Here is a 21,833-nt window from a genome sequence, read left to right as displayed (position 1 = left end):
AATGTATGTTTAATACCTTTACTTTTCTTTAACGCCTTGAAATGACAGAATTTCATCCGAGATTGGTTAATTTTAATTTTTCTAGTTAACTGAGTCTCATTTTCAGTGTTTCAAGTAGAGTAAGAAATAATATACGTTTACATATCTGCCAAAGTCATGAAATTAGCACAGTGCGTACTTGACTAAATATATTGTTAGGTATATAAACTAGTAGTAAAAAACAAAAAACTATTTTTGACGCCTTTTTAACCTTTGGTTTAATAAGGTGCATTAAATATTTACATCCTAATTATATTCAAAGAGTTTATTTCCAATTTTTTAGCATAATAATTACATTGTGTTATGTCCGGTTTTGAAATATTCTGTTGATGGTTGTGTCAAATAAATTCACCACACGCCTTAACGGTAGTCCAGCGGCTGTCACTGGGCGGTTGTGGTTCTTTGACAGCGGTTGTAAAACTGCGATAGTGTGGCGAGGGCAGCATTGTAGCAAGAAAAACAGTCAGTTATTAATTACACTTTAGGTGTATGTTGTGAATTGAACTCGGTTAGTGCAAAAGGCAAATATGTCAAGTTGGGTCGGTTATGCCGTGTCCGTTAATTGCGGTGAGCCCCTCGGTTGCTACCAAGGAACGATCTTACAGACTGACGGCAATACAATAACGCTCACAAAAGCCTTCAGGAACGGATTCCCATACCCCAAGTGTCGGGTTACTCTCAAGTAAGGCAGTTGATCATGTTTACTATATTTTGGAAATGAGTCGTAGTATTTAAATAGTATTAAATCTTTATTAAGTGCTGCCGACATAAAAGAACTGAAAATCATCGAGGAGTGCCGCGCGGAGCCAGCGCAGCAGACACACAGCACCGTGGCGGTCACTAAGAACAGCAAGAAGGGCCCGCGCGCCACTGTGTGCGAGAATTTGCAGGCGAATCCCTCCAATGTAACAAGTGCAGGTGAAACTGCGATCTATACTACGATAGACTAATGTATAAAAAATTGATGATGATAGGAGTGTATGTTTTGTGTGTTTGTTGCCTAGACTAGTGGATTACTATGAGGTGACATTGTGTATCAGCAAGTTGCTGCATTGATATGCTTGTTGAAAGTCATGAGAGTGAACAGGATCATCCCTTGTTTTGCTTGTGTCATTATCAAACTAGTCTTGTGTATAACAAATCCTGGAATTTAAATTTGTATGCAGAATATTTGAGCCCAGTGGTGCAGCTATTGCTTACTGATTATTTAGTTTAATTGAGTATAATGTGACATATGCAGCCCTTCACATTGCTAACAGTTTGTTTCTTATTCAGATTGAAATTTTCTTTATCAAAGAAGGCATTTACACACTTTTAAATTGTTTATTATTAAAAGTAAGCTACCACCAGTCTGGAGAGCTGATCTGCCAAGAAAAACTTGCCAGAAATTGAAGAACTACACTTTTAAATTAAAATATTTGTACAATAAATATGGTCATATAAAAAAGATTTATTTGACAGTGTACTTGTAGCTTAAGGTTAAAAAGAGAAGAAAAAAAGAAAGGTTCATCATGTCTTGTAGAACTATGACACCTGCCCACACTCAAATTCTTTTGTTAACTTTTTGAGTAAGAAATTTGGGCCTTACAGTATTATGCTTCTTTTATTATTTGTACGAGTATTTCAATTTTGGCATATTAGAAACAACAGGTCATTAAATATATATTGAGTAGCAGAAATAAAAATACCAATTACTTAAAAAGAACTAGAATTTTAGTTATATAGCCCCTGTCTCTTCTTTTGTAAAAAATTAATTTATTAATTTACAGACTGCCCCATATTAAAATACTCCAACATGAAATGCTCTAAATAATTAAACCAATGAGTCAGCTGTATTGACATCTGTTAATTGTCCTACTTTTTTATTAGCCAAAACAATGGCGCTGAGCTTTTTGCATTCTGTGACTAAAACTATTTCATTGGATTACAATTATTTCAACAACTTTTTTGATAAACAATACATGGCATTAGATTTAAAACAAGTTTCTCAAAGATCTTACTTAAGTGGTATTTGTGGTGTGGTGGTTATTGGTAAAATTGAAATAAATTATTAAAGGTTAAAGGCAAAGCAATTTACTATTTTTCATTAAATCTGTAAACATGTTACAATACATTTGTTGAATATTTAGGATTATGGTGGGGCCATATTTTAATTTAAAACTCTAAAGTTTTAATATGGATTAGACTTATTTAATGGATTCAGGCGTTACATTGCGGAAGTCCATCCTAAATAAGAAAGGACCAATATCTAGCCACCTCCGCACATGCAGTGGTTGTCGTGCATGAAAGTGCACCGCCCGCCAGCCCGCTCGTAAATGCGCATGCGACAGACAATGCCAACTACACAACCGCCACCGTAAATTCACTCAACACGTGTTTCACCCCTCCACGGGGCATCTTCAGGAGTTGTTACACAGATTAGTGCTAAACACCGAGTCCAGTGTTTGTGTTGCGGAGGTGGCTAGATATTGGTCCTTTCTTATTTATGGATTAGACTATTTGGCGATTGCAAGATGGTGAAGAACCTATATTACACTTGACTTTTAAGTAATTTCAATTAGAAAAAGAAGTCATAAAAAGCCACTGCATTTATACCTCTGTTTAATTCCATATTATTATTATTTTTACCTTGCTAGTCCATTAGTAGAGCCCTGGTTTGTTAGATAAAACATCTCAATATGCCTTTACATTATTTCCTGAATGTAAAATTTTATTTCTAACAGATATTAACTGGCCTGTACACAAACATTCTTGAATATTTTAGAGAAGTTCCTATCTATACATATGATCATTATTCCATCGCTTGCCATTGTAACTGTTATATTTATGTTTTTCTCTATGTACATATACTCTCCAGCTATATATTCCTATGGATGTCCAATCACTAAATTTGAGATATTATTAAATTCATATAATAAAAAGTCAAATACCTTTATTGTATAAATTGTTTTTAACCAATCTTTTGCCTCTAGTACATGGTATTATGTATAAAAAGGCATAAATGCTTAATTTTTTTATGTCAGTCAATAACCAGGCCAGCACGAGCAGTGCAGGTGTGGCTCATGCACCCAAGTCCGGAACAGCGGCGCGGCACCCGACCCCTGGCTCCACTCGCAGCAAGCCTATTGACATACAAGGAGCTAGAAATAATAAGAATAATACCCATTCAGGTATTCAGAAAATTGGAACCACATCTATCATATTGCCTGTTCACAATATTGTCTTTTTTAATTTCCCATCATGCAGTAGTCTAAGATATTTCAAGTCCTTTTGAAACATTAAGAGATGGTATATTAAGGAGAGGGTGCTGGCTTATATTGGTAGTCTGGATAAAGTTAAGTGCTTAAATTTTCGTCAAAGAAAGCGCCCTTTTCCTATCATTGTTTTCTGTCATTTTTAAACGGTTGCAGCCGACATCTTGGATCATAGACATGTGGAGTCGGCCTCAGAGTATTTTTAATACACTTTGACTATATTGCAAGTGGTCTGTGCAGGGAGCTACGGCGCGGCGGGAACAGGTTCTACGCCCAAGGGGCGCGGCGGCGGCTGCGGGGGCGGTGGGGCGCACGAGAAGGCGCGGCGTCGCAACGAGGCGTGCTTCGGCGACACGGCGGAGCCCGCGCTGCTCGACGACTTCGACTTCGAGGGCAACCTCGCGCTCTTCGACAAGCAGGTGCGCGCTCGCGTTTGCCAGATGTCGTTCGTTTAAATATGAACAGGGTGAATTGTAATTGAATGCGGTGTATGCAGGCGCTGTGGCAGCAGATGCGCAGCGCGGCGCGGCCCGACGTGGTGCGTGCAGCGGACGAGGCAGGCGCGCGGCTGCGGCACGATGAGAGCGTGCTGGGCGAGGCGGCGACGGTCGCCGGCGCCGTCATCCGCGTGCCGGATGAGCTGCGCGCCTGCGAGTACCTCACGGAGAGCGGGTTGCCGGTGCCGGGCGTGACTAGTGCGCTGCGGCGCCGCCTGTGGGCCGGGCTACGTGGCGCGGCGGCGGAGGGAGCGCGCGCGCTGCTGGCGCGTGCGGCGGCCGACGTTGCGCTGCGGCTGGTCGGCGGCGGGCGACGCCTGGAGTCGCGCAACGCGCACCAGGCGCCCGTATGCGTATCGCTGGTGGCGCCGCACCGGATTGGCGCCACGGGCGTTCTAGCGGCGCGCCTGTTTGCGTCGCATGGGGCGCGCGCCTACGTGCTTCTCGCCGGTATGCTTCCCTGCTTCTTCTGGTCTTGTCGTCTGACAGATTCACTTGATCATTCGCTAACCGTGCGTCGGCCGGCAGGCGACTCCAGCGCTGCGGCGAGCTGCGGTGTGCTGCAGAAGGAGCTGAGTGCGTTGGCGCTGGGCGGCGGCACGGCCGTTAGCCGCGCAGAGTTGCTGCCTAGCCCCGATTTGCTGCTGGTGGCGCTGCACGATCCCGAGGAGGCACACGCGCCCGAACTCTACGAGTAAGTTCTTTGATGCTTCCGATATATATTCACGGGTGTGGTCGTATGGCATATGGGGTGACGTTGGCGTCGTGCGCAGGGAGGCGCTGACGTGGGCGCGGGCGTCGCGCGGCGCCGTGGTGGCGCTGGAGCCGCCGGAGCAGGGCTGGGCGGGATTGAGCGCGCGCGCGGCTGTGCTGGGCGTGCTGCCGGCCGCGCTGCCGCCGGCGCTGGGTCGCGTGTACCTGGCCAACGTGGCGCCGCCGCCGCGCCTCTTCCGCGACCTGCACATCACTTACCGGCCGCCCTTCGCCGCCTGCTCCGTACTGCCGCTGCACCCGGCGCTTTAACAACCACACGCCCGCTTCATCAAATTATGACTATTGACGAGGATGGAGTCAACTATGGGACTATGAGCGCCGACCCTTGCACGAGCGTCCGATAAATTCGGAGACACGAGGGTGAGGATGTGCCCTACTGACTGTTGATTTAGAGAAGTTGAAGCAACCTCTGTATTATCTTCAGTTACATACTTCATAGTAATGTAATCGATTTCCCATTTCTGTTGATGAATACAGCTCGCTGGTTGAAAATATCTGCATTAAATAAAAATGACTGACACTACATGTAGGCAGTGTTTTATATTTTTTAAACATAATGTTTATTTAGTGATTTCACTAATAAAGAGGAACAAATTTTAGAAATAATTTAGCGTTAGTTTTGGATGATGTTATTGTAATGAATGTATTGACATGCAGCCAGTGATATTTGTAATTATGTACAGGGATGATTAGCTGCAATTGAATTATTAAGTGTTACGGAGCACGGTGCTTTCGTGCGAGCCGCAATAAATTCGAATACAATCAAATCGGATTTTTATTTGTTGGAATTCATAAAATTTTCTTTGTACAAAAGTTTTTGCACTAGCAGGTCAAAAATTGTTGTAACTATATTTGGTTTGTAGTGCGCAGCTGACTCACAGCTACCGATTTAATTAAACTTCCAGCCCTACCCGAAGGTGCCGAGCGCTCGTTTCCTTACTCCACGGCAATGCAACATGTTATAACGCCTCAGGTGCAAACACGCGCCGGTATGACGGCCGAAGAACAAATGAAACCAATTATACAAAAATCCACAGATTTAATTCCAAATAAAAATATATGTCGATCCACAAAAAGCGAGCGCGGCGGGGGCGGGGCGTGGCCACGCGCGCGCACGCGCACGCGGTCTGTACAAACAACTGCTTACGGGGAACGAATTGGATTTTCCAGTTCGCGCGAGCAGAGCGTTGCTTGCAGAATGAAGGAGGCGGCGGGCCGGCGTTATAACCTACGGGGTGTAAATCATACAATCTAGGTAAACTTGTATAAAAGTACTTAAAAATATTTATAAAAATTGCGCTTAGACGAGCCCCGACCCGGCCGCGCGACGCCGCACAATCACTTGCGGCAGCTGACGCCTTACAGTACTGAGGTGTCTTAGACGAGTAGTAAATTGACTTACAAGAAAATACTTCAATCTGTACCTAAACACGGACACGAACACTAACGCACACGCACGACTCCCTCGACAAGCACACAGACGCAGAAGATATGACGGCATTCACTTAAACACGAACACGGCTACAACAATATCAAAAACAACAATTCCACAGTTTTGTACGCGGGCGGCGCCGCGCTGGCTCCGGCTTCTTGAACGGAGCGCCCATGTCCCACAGGTGGTGCCGGTGTGGACACGCGGCGCGGGATCCTACGCGTCCTTGTCCTTGAGGCGCGCGTCGCGCTCGGCGCCGTTGAGGTGCGGGGCGGGGGTCGCGGCGGGGGGCGCGGGGGCGCAGGGCTCCGCGGCGGGCCGCAGCAGCGCGCGCGCGGCGTCGCGCAGCCGGTGCAGCTCGCACTGGATGTGCTCCGTGATCACGCGCCGCGTCTCCTCCTCCGACGCGTTCGCACTCTTCAGTCTATAAACAAAAAGCAATTAAATATTAGCATCGTGATAAAATGTAATTGCATTTAGTTGTGTATAATAGAAGAATAAAAAAGTAGAGACGGATAGTGCCACCCACGTAAGAGCTGACGCGGCATCCGCCAGGTGTATTCCAGCGGTAGGTGACGCACATACGTACCTATCCAGAAGGGGCAGCAGCGGAATGGGCTCGCCAACGCACAGATGCAGCCGTTTGCGCAGGCGCAAGCGGTAGGGCTCCACGTTAGGCAGCACGCGGTCCAGACCCTCGTGCCACACGGGCACTACCAGCGGTTCGCGACCGCGCGCCCAGCTCTCCGCCACCAGCCGCCCCACGCCCCACTTAAACCTGTGTGAGCGGTAGAGTGCTAGTGTACTGTACAACGCGCGCATAATGATTTAGAAATAATTTTAATTTCTGTTAATAAAGATTGTTCACTTCCGAGCGGCATGCTCCGCAAGAAGAACGGATGTTATTTTGTGGTTTTTAACGAAATTAATTAAAGTAACCCTAAGAAAAACCTATTTAAAGAAAAGCTAAAAAAGCAGTCTTCCACTTTTTGGTTCGTAACTGGAACAGGGGCCCGCCCGTCCCGCGCGAGGTGCGCCCACCTGATGTTCTCCTTGTCGACGTTGACGCGGCCCTCGGGGAAGATGTGCACCCATTCGCCCAGCGCCAGCCGCTCCACGCAAAAGTCCATCGCGGGCTGCAAAACGGTTTAGTTGTAGTGCGATCGCGGTTTGCAACCGTCTGTATGACATCATCGGGGGCGGGGCGCAGTACCTGGTAGACGCCGGCGCCGCGCACCACAGGCACGCATTTGCCGAGCGCGAAGAAGCACGCGTGCAGCGCATTAGTGAAGCAGATGTCGTGCGCGGCCAGCGCCCAACGCATGCGCGCGCGGCTCACCAACGTGCGCGCCTCCAGCACCCCTGCAACACGCGACTTGTCACATTGCTTGCAACTGGCGACGACCGCGCGCCGGCCACGAGACCGCGGCGCGATTTCTCATTTTTTGTGGCGAGATGCCGGCACGCGACTCGGCGCGCGGCCGTCGCGCTGGCAATTTAAACTGGCCTGAGCGTTATACTAATACTAGTAACATTCCCCTCGTGGCGCGAGCTCCGTTGTGTTCAATGGTTACGGTCGGTGGCGACGGCCATCGACGGCGGCGAGGTTTTTTTCCAACCTACGTCGCGTTTCGATATCTGTTTTGGTATTTTCCAGTAAAGAGCTACTTACTAACTCAGCAGCCGACACTTAAAGCCGCGGCGCAGCAGCAGCGCTCTCGTTAGTGGTACTCGTGTGCGCGCAGAATTGCAGCGGAACAGCTTATCTATTCTTCTTTTGTTAGTATTGTCAGTGAGGATTTGGAAATGGAGGCTGATAAAATATCAATCGCTGTTGATATCGCAGCGCCCGCGCCGCTGTGATAAGAGGCGTCGTCACGAGACACGGTCACAACTGCAGTATTTCTAAAGTTTCAACCGTGTGCGAGAAGTACACAAATACACACGCACGTGTTTTAATATTGCAACCAGGTCCAGGCGGCGCAGTGCCGTGTGCGCTTGTGCAACCATCGCTCACTAAATTAGTTTGAGACGTTATTCTTGGACGAGACTGTATCGGGATTGCACGACGCGGTTCGTGCGCGTGTCGTCCCGAGCGGACGAAACCAACAGTTTGCTTCTCCGCGTCAAATATACGAAAGAACGCAGTGAAACGCTTGCCGGCAGTGACCAGCCCGCACAACTGCGTCGTACACCGCTCGGCCCGAGAAACACTTGCCAAGGAGTGCCACAGCGACACTTGCTCCTCGGACAGCTGCGTATCTAACACGTTTCCAACAAGGTTTAAAACGTTTTTAATAAAAAAATGAGGTGTTAGAAAGTAGAACCGTTTTGTTAGCGAGCGAACTCACCCCAAAGGCCAGGGTCGTCGAAGCAGGAGTGGTGATTGGAAACGGTGAGCAGCGGGACGCCGGGCGGGCGGCGCACGGCACGCGCCAGCGCCTCGCGGTTGTGCACCGTCGTCTTGTTCAGGAACTCTGCAACCGCACACGACACGCGTTACACCATGCGGCCTCTTGCCATTGCGACTGACTGCCTGGTGGCCGCCACCACCCCCAAAGGGCTACCTACAACCTTCTGAACTCATGCAGCATCTTGCAAGAGGTTCGCAGGTTTATTACCATTTATATTTATGCCACAGATGGCAGTCACGTATTGTAACGGTGGTGTATTAAGGACTTGGCAAAACTTTCAGCTGATGAAACAGACCCACTGGCACTTCAAAAGGTTTGCACTAGGCTCCAAATTGAATAGTTCTACAACATTAAACTTTGCACAAAGGCTTGCGATATATTTTTAATTTTCAACAGTAATATTTCTGATTGTGTTGATATTTCTTGGCAGCTTGCTTCCAAAATCTATACTTGGCATCTACAATAGTTTCTTTAAACTAACATCTTGTCTCCAACCAATAACTGTCGACCTTCTTGAGAAGAGCTAAACATCCACACATTGTCACTGAATGCTTTAAAAATTAATCAATGTAACTTTTCTAGTCAAAATGCCAAGCATAAGCTGTATAGCTAATCAGGTACTTACTAAAAAATTATAGATAGATGTAACATATCCAGAGAGTGCTTGCGCTTCCCTGCCTGATTTATTTTAAAAGCAAAAATTTGACCGTCATTAGTTGTTATTCATAGCATCTTTGACCTCCCGCATTTACATAACAATGTGTATTTGTAATCATGCTCCAAGGTGCTTCCTGTTTACAGACTGGTGTGTGGGATTTCACCAACTCATGTGTCTTCGACATAGAACTGATTACAAATTTAAAAAAAAAAGAAAAATTAATGTCTTGTGGAAGTTAAGAAAATAATGAGCTTCAAAATTAATCAACCAATTAGTGCAAGTGCATGATCAGCACTTTGATGCAATGCAAAGGAAAACAAATATGTGTGTTCAGCACTTTGATTCTACTCTTGCTCTTTATCCCGTTTGTTTGATAAGTATATTAATTTTGTTACAATTCCATATTCCTTTAAAAGTCCATCTTTTTTTTTGTTTGTCTATATTTATTATAATGTGAAGAACCAAAAAGATGTAAAAGTTTTACACATGCTGAAGGCCAGAAGGCTGGCCGTACACTTCTGCCATAAGTACTGCCTTATTATCGAACCCACTAAATATTCTATGATAATGTTAACATATATATAAACATTAAATTTATTTTTTCACTGTCATAATATGACAAGTAGTGCTTGTACTGGTAGGTTTGCCAGGATTAATAAACTTTGTGTTGCTGCACAATACAACATGAAGTTAATTTGTTTGCAACTCAATTCATTAGAAATCTTAAACTTACATTATATTCCAATAAAACTCTCAAACAAGAAAATAAATAATTAAGAGTTGCAATAGCATGTATCAATAGAAAATATTGTGCAAACAAAAACTGCTGTGTATGGAATCTTTCTTTATGATACAAACAACAAGACACAAATACACAGCATGTGTATCATAGTACAATACATTGGTATAAATTTAATAATAATCTTTCTTTGTTTATTCTCAGTATTTTATAATTCTTAACAGTATTTCTAATTTTATTCAAAGGTTGGTGATTAACTGATAATAGTCCATCACAAAGGTCACGTTACTCAATGTATCAAGATATCAAAGACCGAGCGTCCCCTTTGCTGTTCACCTTGACGGACTTTACATAGTAAAGCGAGATTGTAAGCACAGTAACTAGCTTCTTGGCTTTCCATTCCGGCGGACTCGGGAGGAGTCGCGGCAGCCTCTTGCGGTTACCTAATGTGAGTGAGCGCAACTCGGGCGCTTTTCAGGAGGCGGTCAGCTCACCGATTATGATTTTGCTGAAGAGCCCGACGACCGCCACGGTGATGGAGCTGGCGCAGTTCCACAAGACGCCCGGGCTCCGCAAGCGCGGGATGATCCAGCCGATGTCGTAGGCCATGGCTGCGGCGCGGGCCGGCGCTACGTGGTACTGCGCGCGCGGGGCGACGGAGCGCTGCCCGTCGCCGCGGGACCGACTGACATTACTGCTATCTCCTGCTTCGATGACATTGTGATAATTTGGCATTGGGATTGCCGGTGTTGCCTTCGTTGGCCTGTTGTTATCAATTTGTAAGGAAGGTCAACGTACAGTCATCTGCATGTTAAACATTTTCAAAGAAGAAATAAAAATCACTTTAATGATGAAAAAAATAAAGCATGAACAAGTAAGATTTTAATTAACTAACATTTACACAGTTGGTAAAACATTGTTTAATAGATGGCGCTGGATATAGTTCTTGGTAATTGATGTCATTGTGTTGTTTATCCACATTGTAGTTAGGTAGATATAAAACCCTTCCTTCTTCTTCCGCGGCCACCTACAGTGAAGTTTAGAGGATACATAGAGGTAATCATAAGAAACACTTTTGTCATTCTTTTCGAGCAGACTGTCTGGCTGTTGAATTTCGCAGGGCAACTGCAGTGTTCAGGTTTTGAGAGTCTAGTTTCTTAACCCCGCTGCGCTCGCGCCGGAGTGCCCCAAGGATCGGTGCTTAGACCGACTCTAAACAAGCTTTACGCAAGCAAAATTTAAAATTTTTCCCAGTCAGTCAAGAACAACCCGCCGATGGAACAGTTGCTGCAGTTTGTTCCGCTTCTGCTCCTTCTCTCCGCGCTAACGCTTTTCGAAGCGGTGCTAATGATAGTCATGTCAATCGCTGACCAAGTCGAGGTTCGCTTCTCCCTCGGGCCCTTGAAATGGAATTCTAAAGGCCTTTAGAAAGAGTGCCAAAATCTAGTTCGTCTGTGGAGATCCTTGCGTCGGGTCACTTTTAGAACGTAATAAAATTAGGTTCTCGAGAGCAAAGTTCCCAAAACATTTTTGTGTGGTAGACCCCTTGCCATGTTTTTCCGTGTTGGGTAGACCCCCTACTTACCTGATATTGATTTCCTGTAAATTTCCAACTGTAGTGAAGTTTAGTGTTAAAAACTTTAAGTAAAAACACTTTTTATTTTATACATTTATTAATTGAATTTAAATTAAAACTACACAAAATAACTACACAAATAAACAAATTTTTTACTTCATAGGTACTTTTATAAATAATGTATATAAGATAGTATGATGTAAGTAAATAGGTACTATCAGTGTATGTGTTGAGATCCACTATCGTGGACCCCCAATTTTTTTTTCGTTAACGTAGACCCCTTGCAGGTTGTCATAGACCCCTAGGGGTCGATATAGACCACTTTGGGAATCACTGGTCTAGAGTTTCTGCGCCCTGTCCGTTCTAACAAGCGGAATCTGTAATTGCCCGTAGGACAACAGTGGCCAGAAAAAAAATAGCGACCGCGGCGCCACATTGTCTGGCCAACACGTTCGGTTGGACTCATCGGGTGAAGCGGGTTATTCACGTGTGATAATTCACTTCTTCTCGGCGAGCTCTAGTCATAGCTCGCGCTTCGGAGTGGTAGTAACAAAGCTGCCTTAGCAGCGATGGCGCCAGGGCGGCTTTGGGTAACCCCAGCATGACGTGAAATGCATGCGCCGTGCCGTTAGTGCGGTAACAGTCTGGTTTTGTACGAGTCACTACATCAATCGCTGAGCGTGGGCTTACGGGACGCAGGGTCAGCGAGTAGAAGAGAGCGGGACATGTGCAGTGCGCTGATGTCGATCTCAGCAATGTGTGCGTGTGTTGTAAAAAAAATCATTGCGGGACTAGATAATTGGTGTAGGTAGTTATATTATATTGTGAGCTAATAATATTATATTATATAATACACGAGCCTGCCAGAAAAATTTAAATCAGTATTAACAGTATAAAACAAAAATCCGTTTACGGTATTTCGTCGCTTGTCGGTCAGGGGGCCACTGCTGCAACGTGACGACGTATTGTGTAATATTTACTGTGGCGAGGGTCGGCAATACAAAATTCGTTAACATTGATCACACTCATTTATTCGAGCCAGCACAGGACACCAACAGCCGCGCCGAGCTCACTACGACGTGTACAGTATATGAGCGGCTCAACGGCGGCGGCACGAGCGAGCCAACGCTGACGGCAGTCGGGCGCCGCTCAGCGGTCGTACTCCAGCACGTCGAACTCGTAGAGCACGCGGGCGCCGGGCTCTGCGTCCGGCGCGCGCTGCTCCGGGGACATCACTAGAAATCGCTTTCTGTTGTCCTGCTCCGGGGGCGCGTGTGGCGGCAGCGGGGAGGGCGAGGCGGCGGTCGCGGGGAGCGAGCGGCTCGCACTCGGCAGCAGAAGCAGCAGCAGCGGTAGCAGCAGCAGCGGCACAGCGTGCATGATCACGGGCGCGGCACTGGCGCGGTGTGCGCGTGCGCAGCTTATAAAGGCGAGCGCGGAGTGTACTTTCCTCGTGCGCGGTCGACGGTTCGCGGAATTCGTTTCTATGTTTTGTTTTGATTTTTCCGAGGCGCATCGCCGCGGGGCGCGCCGTGCCTGCGTAACACGCGTAACGTTCATTGTAACCTTATTTAATGATATGCATTTATTATTTGGAATTTGGTGTATATGCAGAGCACACCCGTCGGCGTGCGGAATGGGCGGGTTGCGGTCGCGAGGCGTTAAGGGCAGCTCTCGTTACTTCGCTCTAGATGATTCCACAAAAGATGAATTTCTGGTGCGATGCGAGTTTAAGCACGCTTTTCTCGCGTGTAGTTTAGTAACAAGAGTTACACGCAATAGTGCCCGGGCAAATATTGTATTGTTACTTGAGAGTGCACCGCGCACAAGCGCTCCCAGCAAAAAGTACGCGCTGGGGAATGCCCACCGCGGTGCCGAGGCGTCGCAGCGGCGCGGTGATTCAACGGCGCGGCACAACACGCGGGCCCCGGCCTCGCAGCGGGGCGCGGGGCGCGGGGCGCGGGGTGCGGGTTGTAATCGCACGGGAAATCCTAACTCAAAGCCAATTCGCACGAAGAGCGTTGTAATTTTTATCCTTATTTTGATACAGAGATATTGCACTCTATGCGCCTGAACAGGCGCACGTGCACCCTTAAAATCATTGTTGCCAAAGTCGCCGGGTGCCGTAGGCGCTGCACACGTATTCACAAAACAAACCACGTAATGCCGAGGGCGCCTTAGTCAATGGAGCCAAAAGTTACGCGACCACCTCCGGGCCTCGAGAAGTTTCTCTTTTTCTCCGCTGCGCGACCAGCTAGTTTCATACTCCAGCTTTCGAGTACATGGCCCCACGCACTGTGCGACCACGACCTTAGAGCCTAACTGATAGCACAAAAAAATCTTTCGGGAAATGAAGTTGACACTTTCTCATAGTACTGATGTCCGCGACCGGGCCTTGTCAACAATTTTTAGAGTAAGATATCAGACGTCCAAAGAAACAAGAATGGGCTCACATCAAAGAAGAAACGCCAGCTGTTTCCGCAGACGACCCCTACTACTGCACATTGATGCTGGTTCTGGAAATGGAGGACCGCAATGAGGACCCACGAGAGCCCGACACTCTCGGCCCCCCGCAGGAAGCCTTCATCTTTTAGTCGCTATCCGTCACTTATAAAGAGTCCAGTTCCTCTTGTCGACAAAGTAACTTGGTTAGTTAAGATTCGTCTTTGAGAGTAAACTCGGCATTGGTCCGCGCGACGTTCGAGTTGGGAGCAAGATGGCCTTCATACTGTGCCATTTTTTTTCTTAATTAACAAAAATAACAAAATCTGCCAACAATTTTAATCTATGCGCATGCTCCACAGCGTACCATACACGGACCATCACGATACCATTCAGTATTTATATATATCATTTCAGTAAAAACCTCCAAGAATTTGGGCGTAAATACTTGGTGTTACCGAATTTAAAGCATCCTTTTTTAAAAAGGCATCAGGTCGGTGCTTATTTTTACTGTGACGTCAACCATTGCAATCCTCTGAACGCGGGCGCAACTGCCACAACTCACTCCAGTAAGGCCGCGAGGTTTTCTGGACCTTGCCGACGACGCGACAACTACTTGGCAGTTCTTATGATAATTAGCCAACTGATAAAGTCGACCGTTTGAACTGGTCATATTGAGTTTCGACACTCTTGGACACCCTCGCGCGTGAAGGCTAAGCCGTAGTCGTCTACGTGCAGCGTTTGCCTAAGCGATCTCAAAACTTGGAGATTTCCCAATCTCTTGAAATAAATAATGTGACGCTTTTTTGAGGGAGCTTGAGTATAGTTACTGTAAAAACGTTTAAGCTCAATGCTGCCAACGCGTCGGTCCGTCTTGGCCCGCCTCGAATCGCCTCAGACCGCCTCGGATCTGGTGAGGCCGTGAAAGCCAACGGGTAATCAGCTACCAACGACAAAATTAATTTTACAACATATTGGTGTCGTGAGGCTCACTAGTCTTGTTAGTCTTATTATAGATAAACAGTAGCCGATAGAAACACATGCGGGGTGCTGGCACGGACGGAGGCATTTGGCGCGGGGTCACACTGAGTCGACGGGCTCACATTACATTACATTATAATAAGTTGCAGATTAAATTACGCCGCGGTCTCGCGCCGCTCGTGAGCTGTGAGCTGCGGGTATCATTTCGTAGCGCTTTATCATTATGTCAAAAGATGGCGCTGTCAACTAAAGTATTTAAATAAAAATTGTGTTGTTTTCTTTTGTGTTAATTTACTATTAGATGGAAGTGCATTTTTTATTATTATATTAATTATTTAAATATTTATAATTTATTGTTTATAATATGTTTAGTAAATTTATTAGTTCATGCAACGACTCCGTGGCGCAACGGTAGCGCGTCTGACTCCAGATCAGAAGGTTGCGTGTTCAAATCACGTCGGGGTCAAACTTCCAAGTTTTTTGGTTGAATTTTTTGTCTTAGAAATAATATCCGTCATTCGCAGACCCAGTCACGGACCCATCCGTTCCGTGACCTAATATCCGACGAAGCTGTAAAAACCTTAGCAGCAAAAACATCTTGTACACCATACACGTCAATCGGTTTGCTTGCATACTTTTATGAACAAAAAATTCGTATCTTCAGTAATTCAAATAAATTTTGAATATCACCCGCACTTAAACACCATATTCTCAAGAAATTGAATGAATAAAAATGTCTACTTCGTCGGTTGCCCTTTCGATTATAACTATAATTGAAAATCACGAGGCATACAAAAAAGTTGTCTAAAATTTAAAAAAAAAATGAATTATTCTGTGGAGATGCCGGGGATTGAACCCGGGGCCTTTCACATGCAAAGCGAACGCTCTACCACTGAGCTACATCCCCTAGTACTGGCTAAATGCAAAATTATGTACAAAGCGCAGAGCCGCCGGGCGCAGATATTACTGGAGAACAGAAACATTGCGCCGCATCGAGCTGCCCGGAGCTGCCCGGAGCTGTGGAGAGGAAGCGAGTGGAGCAATGAAACGCTATGAGATGTAACTGTATCATCTATAATGTGCATCCGAGCAGACGCGAAGCGAGTGCAGCTGCGAGCACCTGCGCCCTCCCCCTTCGGACGCCCCCGTGAAGAAAAACCTTAACCTGCGGCCGCAGCCTCGGCGAGCACCACACGCGCTAGGAAATTACTAGAAGAAAGAACACTTTATTGTTTTTGGAGACGAGCAGACAGACGAGGTGTCATCTGCGGATACCTACCGCTGGAACAAGTCGAGCTCCGCCGCTCTTGCGCTCGAGCTCGATGGCAACTCGGCGAACGGAGCTGTGGTCGCGCGGGCGGTGCACGCAGCGGGCAGCGCACATGAATATTTTTGTTATTTGTTGTGGAGGTACGGCTACATAGTGAACACGATTACAATATAAATATTAAAAGTAAGATGGTCGGGGCCGGCGCTGCCACTAGCGCGCAGCGGCCTCCATGATGAACTCGGCCATGAGCTGCTCCATGGTGGGCGCGATGCCACGGTGCTGGCACGCGCCCTTAAAGCACTCGGCGATGCGCAGCACGCGCAGGCAGTGGTCGGGCTCGGCGTCGTGCTGCAGCTCACACTCGTGGATTATGTCTACCATCTGCTGCGACAGCAGTTCACCTGTAAAAGGTGAGCAGTGTCACTCTCTGCGAGGGACGACCGGGTCCGGCGGGGCGGCGGGGCGGCGGGGCGGCGGGGCGGCGGGGCGGCTGGCCGCGCACTCACCGTTGGGGAACGACTTGATGAACCGGTCCGTGTTCTCGTGGTGCATGCGGTGCGAGTCGGTGAGCAGGTCGAAGTAGCGGCTCATGCAAAGCAGCGCGCAGCCCAGTGCGCGCTGCTCGAACTTGAAGTCTTCGCGCCAAAAGTGGAAGAACTCCTCCATCTCGTCCTCGCTCAGTTGACTCTGGCAACACGCGATGAAAGGTATGCAGTGGCCGTCAAGCTTTGCGTTCGTGGCTGCGTGGTGCAGAATTTGAGAAGGTGTACACTTTTACAAATTCTCAAATACGCATTATAGTTGGCTCGCCGCGATCGTAAAATGTTCTAAAAGATTATTGAGGTGTTGCAGGTAGTAAAGCGTTCACCTCCTCGCGGCAGTGCTGCAGCGCCTCGCCGAAGCCGAGCGTGACGTCCTTCATGATATCAGCCGTGGCGCACACGCCGGGCGGCGCGGGCAGCGCGGGCAGCGCGGCCAGGAGCGCCAGCAACGTCGCACACGCCATGCCGCCGCGCTCTGTCCCGCCTCGCCGCGCTGCCTAGCGCTTATGTAGCGCGCGGGCGCGTGCGGTGGGCGGGCGGTGGGCGGGCCGCCTCGTCACGCCGGCCGAGCCCGCGGTCGGCAGGCAGCGGCGCGGCGCGCGGCTTCGTCCGCGACTTGCCGCCTTCGTGAGCGGCGCTGCTCTACGTGCACTAAGGCCCGCGCGCGGTACCTGCGCAACCGCAGCCCTGCTCTGCGCGTGCACGGTAACGGGAGAAGAGAACAATAGCAAAATGTTAGCAGAACGAACTGCAGCGAGCCGTGTGTGCCGCAGTGAACACGCGTCAGCGCCGAGCGAGTGCACCAGTAGTGGGCTTAGTTTACAGTTTCCGCTGCGTCACGGCGGGCGTTGACAGAGTCGTAATTATTGCAGGCCATCGCTGATTACAGTCGCGTAGTGTTTCATTTATCGGTTACCGGATGCAGACTATGCCCGCCGCTCTCCGAGCGCTGGCTGCGCGGGTCCGCAACCACAATATCTAGTGGCGGCACTATGTGACGCACTTCCACAGTTGGGGCGGTTATTGATGCACATGTTTTTACCTAGAAGTGGACAGGTGAGGCCAACTAAGTCGCGCATTGGGAGGAAGGCGGCAGAGCAGACGGGGGTCCAGCCCTGAACAGACGGCTGACGGTGGCGACCGCGGCACGACCCTCTACACAGTGCGAGGTCTGGCGGAAGAGATTGTCTAATTTAACGTCTAATAAATATAAAGGAACCAAGTAGAATTTTCATTTGCAAGATTTACCGTTTACTTAATCGCGACAGAAACAGAAGATACTGCTTTTTAGATGTGGAAATTTATTTTGTTTTTCTCATAAGACAGAGATTGAAGTACATATTTATTTAATTACTTAAACGTATGTCGCCTGGATGTAGGCTGCTTGAAACTGATCTTATGGGAAATCTAAATGAGAGGCATATGTCGACGGAGGACACTTTAACCCTTTCACGACCACGGGGACACCGGTGTCCCAAGCAAAAATCATGGATTAATTAAATATTTACGTAACCATTGTAAATTATTTTTTTGTTTTAATATTTCGGAAAGTACCTTTTTATTATTTTTTACTGGCAATATAGGATAACTAACACCGTTTATTGTTTATCGTCATCGGAACGTTGAGTTCTTATGGCGCGAATGATCTGCTGTTTGGAATAAATAATAGATATTGTAAAAGTGCTTTTCAAGTTTTTACAGTGTCAAATTATCATTACCTGTTAAGTAAATTGTTATTCTAAATATTCAGAAGTAATGTATTTATGTTGTATTCTGTGATAAATCGTTATAAAGATTATGGGACACGGATGTCCCTGTCGGCGTAAAGGGATACTTTTTATACGGAATTTCTTAACTTTTGACCTGGTGATATACCAAAATGCTATCATTTTCTTATTCATATTTTTCTCAGAATATCTTTCGTAAGGGACTTGGAGTTTTTGAACTTCGAAAAAATAAAATTCTTCAAATTTTTGTGGGCGACAATAGCGATGAGGAAGATGACTTAGTGCTTGATGACGAAGACCAAAGACTTCTAGTACAGGATGATGACCAAGGGGTATTTTGATGTCGAGGTTGAAGAGACGACGACTCTTCAACGGCAAGAATCACCTGAACCTTCAACGTCTCAAAAAATCAATCCATGTAATCATTAACCAATCCATCAACAACAGGAATTGTTTCGCCGAGTACCACAAATAACTTGCCCTATTATATTTATATTATTCATAAAAAAGTAAAAAAGAGTACACTAAGTAACAAATGTACATTATTTACAGCAAAACAGACTTACCAACAAGTAAACCAAAATTTAGAGTTTAAGTAGAAAGTAACCCTTAGCGACCACAGGGACATATTTGTCCCATAAATTTCCAAGAAAAATGTAAAACTTTTTTGAATTTTTAGTATAAATTATGTTTTTAGGATGCCTATTAATTCATTACATCTAGCTAAATTAATTAAATAAGGTACCGTAACCTTATGGTCCTGAAAGGGTTAAGCACGTTGTACACTTGGTACATACGTTGAACTTAATATTAAGATGTCTTTTTAAATACATCAGCTAATTCGTGAACTTACAACGCAATACAATTATTGCCGCGTCGTAGAATTAAATCTTTAACGAACCGTCCGGTCGCAGAGGATGATGAAAGTATTTAATTTCGCGAGTCACTAATCTCAATTGCGTATAAAATTTAATAAAACGCCATCTAGTGTCAACAGTATAAACTGCATATACATAGCTTCAACTGGAACCTCCCTCTGCAGTGCGCCGGAACGTCGTGCGAAAGCTTTCTTTGCTTCGGGCGAACGTAAGCGACGAGCGCCTGCGAATGAACTGCGGTTTGATTCTCGCAGGCGCTCGGCGAGGAGCGCAACGAGCGCGGCCTTGAGCCAGGATGAAGTCAGCGTGACGGAACCGGGGAGTTTGATGATGGACATTTAGACATAAGCAAGCTCTTTTGGGAATCGTCTTTTAGTCTTTACAATTTATTTATTTATTTAGTTATACCCGCAGTACTCATAAGTTATATGTTAAATGTTGCCGTATCGATAATGCTTCAGTAATGTGTGCCTTTATATGGCAGGTGACACAACATTTAAAATTTACAACTTGCTACAAAGAAAAAAACATCAAACGGGAAGAGAACAGTATCAGACGCGAGAGCGAACTTGTGGCTTACAACTTCTGACGCACAAAGAGCTGTCAAAACGTTTCCTTCGGACGCAATTTGCTTCAAGAAAAGTGCTTAAATACTCAATAAAAATACTGCTATAGACACACTGCATTATGTAGATGGTTTCTGAAGACATCGATGGCAGACAATTATTCAAATTGTTAGAATTGCACACTCGTGAGATAAGAGAGTGGCTTATAGGGCGCGTCGAAACAAACGATGCGGAACTTGCAGCTAATTAAACTTTAAAAGGTTGCCAAAGTCTATTTTGCCATACAATATTTTATGCAAAAATAGCAGATCATGTACTAAGAGACGGTCTTTGAGAAGCACACATGAGAGGATGCAATTTAGACTTCCGCGCGACGGTGCTCCCGTATCACATCACTTCGAACGCAGCGACCTGGCCGCTGCACAGTATAAGGTTTTTATAATCTAGCAAGACAATAATCAGAAATTTCAAAGTAATACATGATGTTTAGAAAATATTGCATTTATTGTTAACAATCTATTTCACAACAATCAGGTAGGTATTTGCATTTATCGGTACTGCGTGAGCAACAACAAAGCGAAGGAGCGGCTAGTGATGACGACTCGATAGACAACGCGTCAGAAAGCGTGCGCTACCATTAAGCTGTTCACCGTGTTCCCGGTGAACAGCTGCTGTCACTTTTGGGTTAATCATTTATATACTCGAGAACGTTTTGCAGGTAAGTTATATGTGCTCGTAACATAGTAACGTGCACATCATTTACGGCACGAAAATGAAATGCAAAATAAACATGTTTGTTTTTAATAAGCTAGAGATTTTATTTATTATTAAACCTTCTAGGAGTTGTACTTTAAAGTGTTGGTATTTAGAAAACCCAAAAACGTCAACGCTCTTTTGCGCTAACATTTTTTTTTAGGATGAGCTTCCAACTAGCACCGTGTAGAACAATTTTTGATTTCTTGGATTAAAACTGATGAATATAGCACTGATGCTATACTTGGATTGGTTTTAGAGAAAATGTGCCACCAAGATATATCTGACTCAATAAAAAAATGTAACTACAGTTCATGTTAAAAAAATATGCTTTCGAATTGAAAAAAAAAATGTGTAAAAAGTAACAAGTACATTGGTCATTTATTGTCTGTAAATGCAATTTGGTTGGATAACAGTTATGTAATATTCGAAGTTGTTGTCGCGCGGCCTGCGGGGGGTTGCGGGATCAAGGCGATCCATCAGCTCCTGTAGCTGAAACGTCAACAGAACTAGGCAGACCTCCTAAAAACTTTGAATAATGCAGCGATAAATACAAAAAGTGAAAATACAACATGTTTTGAATGTGAATTCCCTCAAGAAATTATTAGGGATAACGAATTAAGCTTTCGAGAGTTGAGGAAAGGTGCCGAAATACCGCCAACGCAGTTAGAGAGCTTCCCCGGGCTTCGACAAGCAGAGGCATGGAAGTGAAGAAGCTTTGTAAACGGAACTGCGCTGAGCCTGCACCATCGACTGCATCCTGTGATGATGCGTTGGCCATGGTAGTTGATGCCGATTTACAGAGACAGCGTTCCATGGTTTATTTTTTTATTAAAACTAAAAGTTAAGCTTGTTTTTCCTACACGTGTTGGGATTTGTTATCGTTATTTATAAATATTTTTCAAATATCTTAAATCACAGAATTTTCATTCAAAACTATTCTTTATTAATAATCGCGTTTCTTTCAACACTTTCATAGTTTTGTCCAGCTAAATTTCTAAGATGTCACTCTGTGCGGCGCAGCGTGTCAGCGATAGTTTTCCGTGTGATGGCCACGTCGGTATTTCATCACCGTAAACGTACTTTAGAAGTGGTTTTGAACAAGTAACGAGCTGCGACCGCTCGAGGCAGGCAGCGGTTTTGGGTGTGTCGGATTTCTGCGCCCCGCGGGCGCGGCGGGCCGGAGTTGTACCGCACCGGACCAGACGTCGACGAATTATTTGTAATGCGGTGTACGTAATTACAGTACATCTTCATATCGGTTAGTTTAATGTGTCAAGCCCCATGCAAC

General features: G+C 46.1%; 3 protein-coding genes and 2 non-coding genes across 5 annotated transcripts; 2 read left to right on the top strand and 3 right to left on the bottom strand.

The window, feature by feature from the left end:
• Positions 1–376: 376 nt before the first annotated feature.
• On the top strand, positions 377–5,315 carry Edc3 (Enhancer of mRNA-decapping protein 3). The gene is made up of 7 exons (XM_068764173.1): positions 377–721; positions 797–957; positions 3,063–3,209; positions 3,534–3,712; positions 3,790–4,240; positions 4,319–4,484; positions 4,564–5,315. Exons 1-7 carry the CDS (start codon positions 567–569, stop codon positions 4,811–4,813), a joined length of 1,509 nt encoding a protein of 502 aa, XP_068620274.1. The 5' UTR covers positions 377–566; the 3' UTR covers positions 4,814–5,315.
• A 268-nt stretch (positions 5,316–5,583) lies between these two features.
• On the bottom strand, positions 5,584–10,557 carry Taz (tafazzin, phospholipid-lysophospholipid transacylase). The gene is made up of 6 exons (XM_068764011.1): positions 10,302–10,557; positions 8,348–8,473; positions 7,210–7,358; positions 7,038–7,132; positions 6,586–6,774; positions 5,584–6,420 (listed from the first exon to the last, which is right to left on the bottom strand). Exons 1-6 carry the CDS (start codon positions 10,540–10,542, stop codon positions 6,213–6,215), a joined length of 1,008 nt encoding a protein of 335 aa, XP_068620112.1. The 5' UTR covers positions 10,543–10,557; the 3' UTR covers positions 5,584–6,212.
• A 4,643-nt stretch (positions 10,558–15,200) lies between these two features.
• Positions 15,201–15,272, top strand: TRNAW-CCA (transfer RNA tryptophan (anticodon CCA)). The gene has a single exon. It is a non-coding gene; the product is annotated as a tRNA-Trp (tRNA).
• Positions 15,273–15,641: 369 nt separating this feature from the next.
• TRNAA-UGC (transfer RNA alanine (anticodon UGC)) lies at positions 15,642–15,713 on the bottom strand. Its single transcript has one exon. It is a non-coding gene; the product is annotated as a tRNA-Ala (tRNA).
• A 555-nt stretch (positions 15,714–16,268) lies between these two features.
• On the bottom strand, positions 16,269–17,019 carry LOC137921287 (general odorant-binding protein 1-like). Its single transcript, XM_068763952.1, has 3 exons — positions 16,945–17,019; positions 16,583–16,763; positions 16,269–16,477 (listed from the first exon to the last, which is right to left on the bottom strand). The coding sequence occupies exons 1-3, from the start codon at positions 16,996–16,998 to the stop codon at positions 16,287–16,289; spliced, it is 426 nt and encodes a 141-aa protein (XP_068620053.1). The 5' UTR covers positions 16,999–17,019; the 3' UTR covers positions 16,269–16,286.
• Between the last annotated feature and the right edge of the window lie 4,814 nt (positions 17,020–21,833).

The sequence above is a fragment of the Battus philenor genome, unplaced genomic scaffold, assembly GCF_028537555.1.
Source record: "Battus philenor isolate CCGP_79_NKW_IND1 unplaced genomic scaffold, ilBatPhil1.0.hap1 SCAF_19, whole genome shotgun sequence".
In the NCBI taxonomy this organism is placed as follows: domain Eukaryota; kingdom Metazoa; phylum Arthropoda; class Insecta; order Lepidoptera; family Papilionidae; genus Battus; species Battus philenor.
This window is presented reverse-complemented; position numbering and strand designations above follow the sequence as displayed.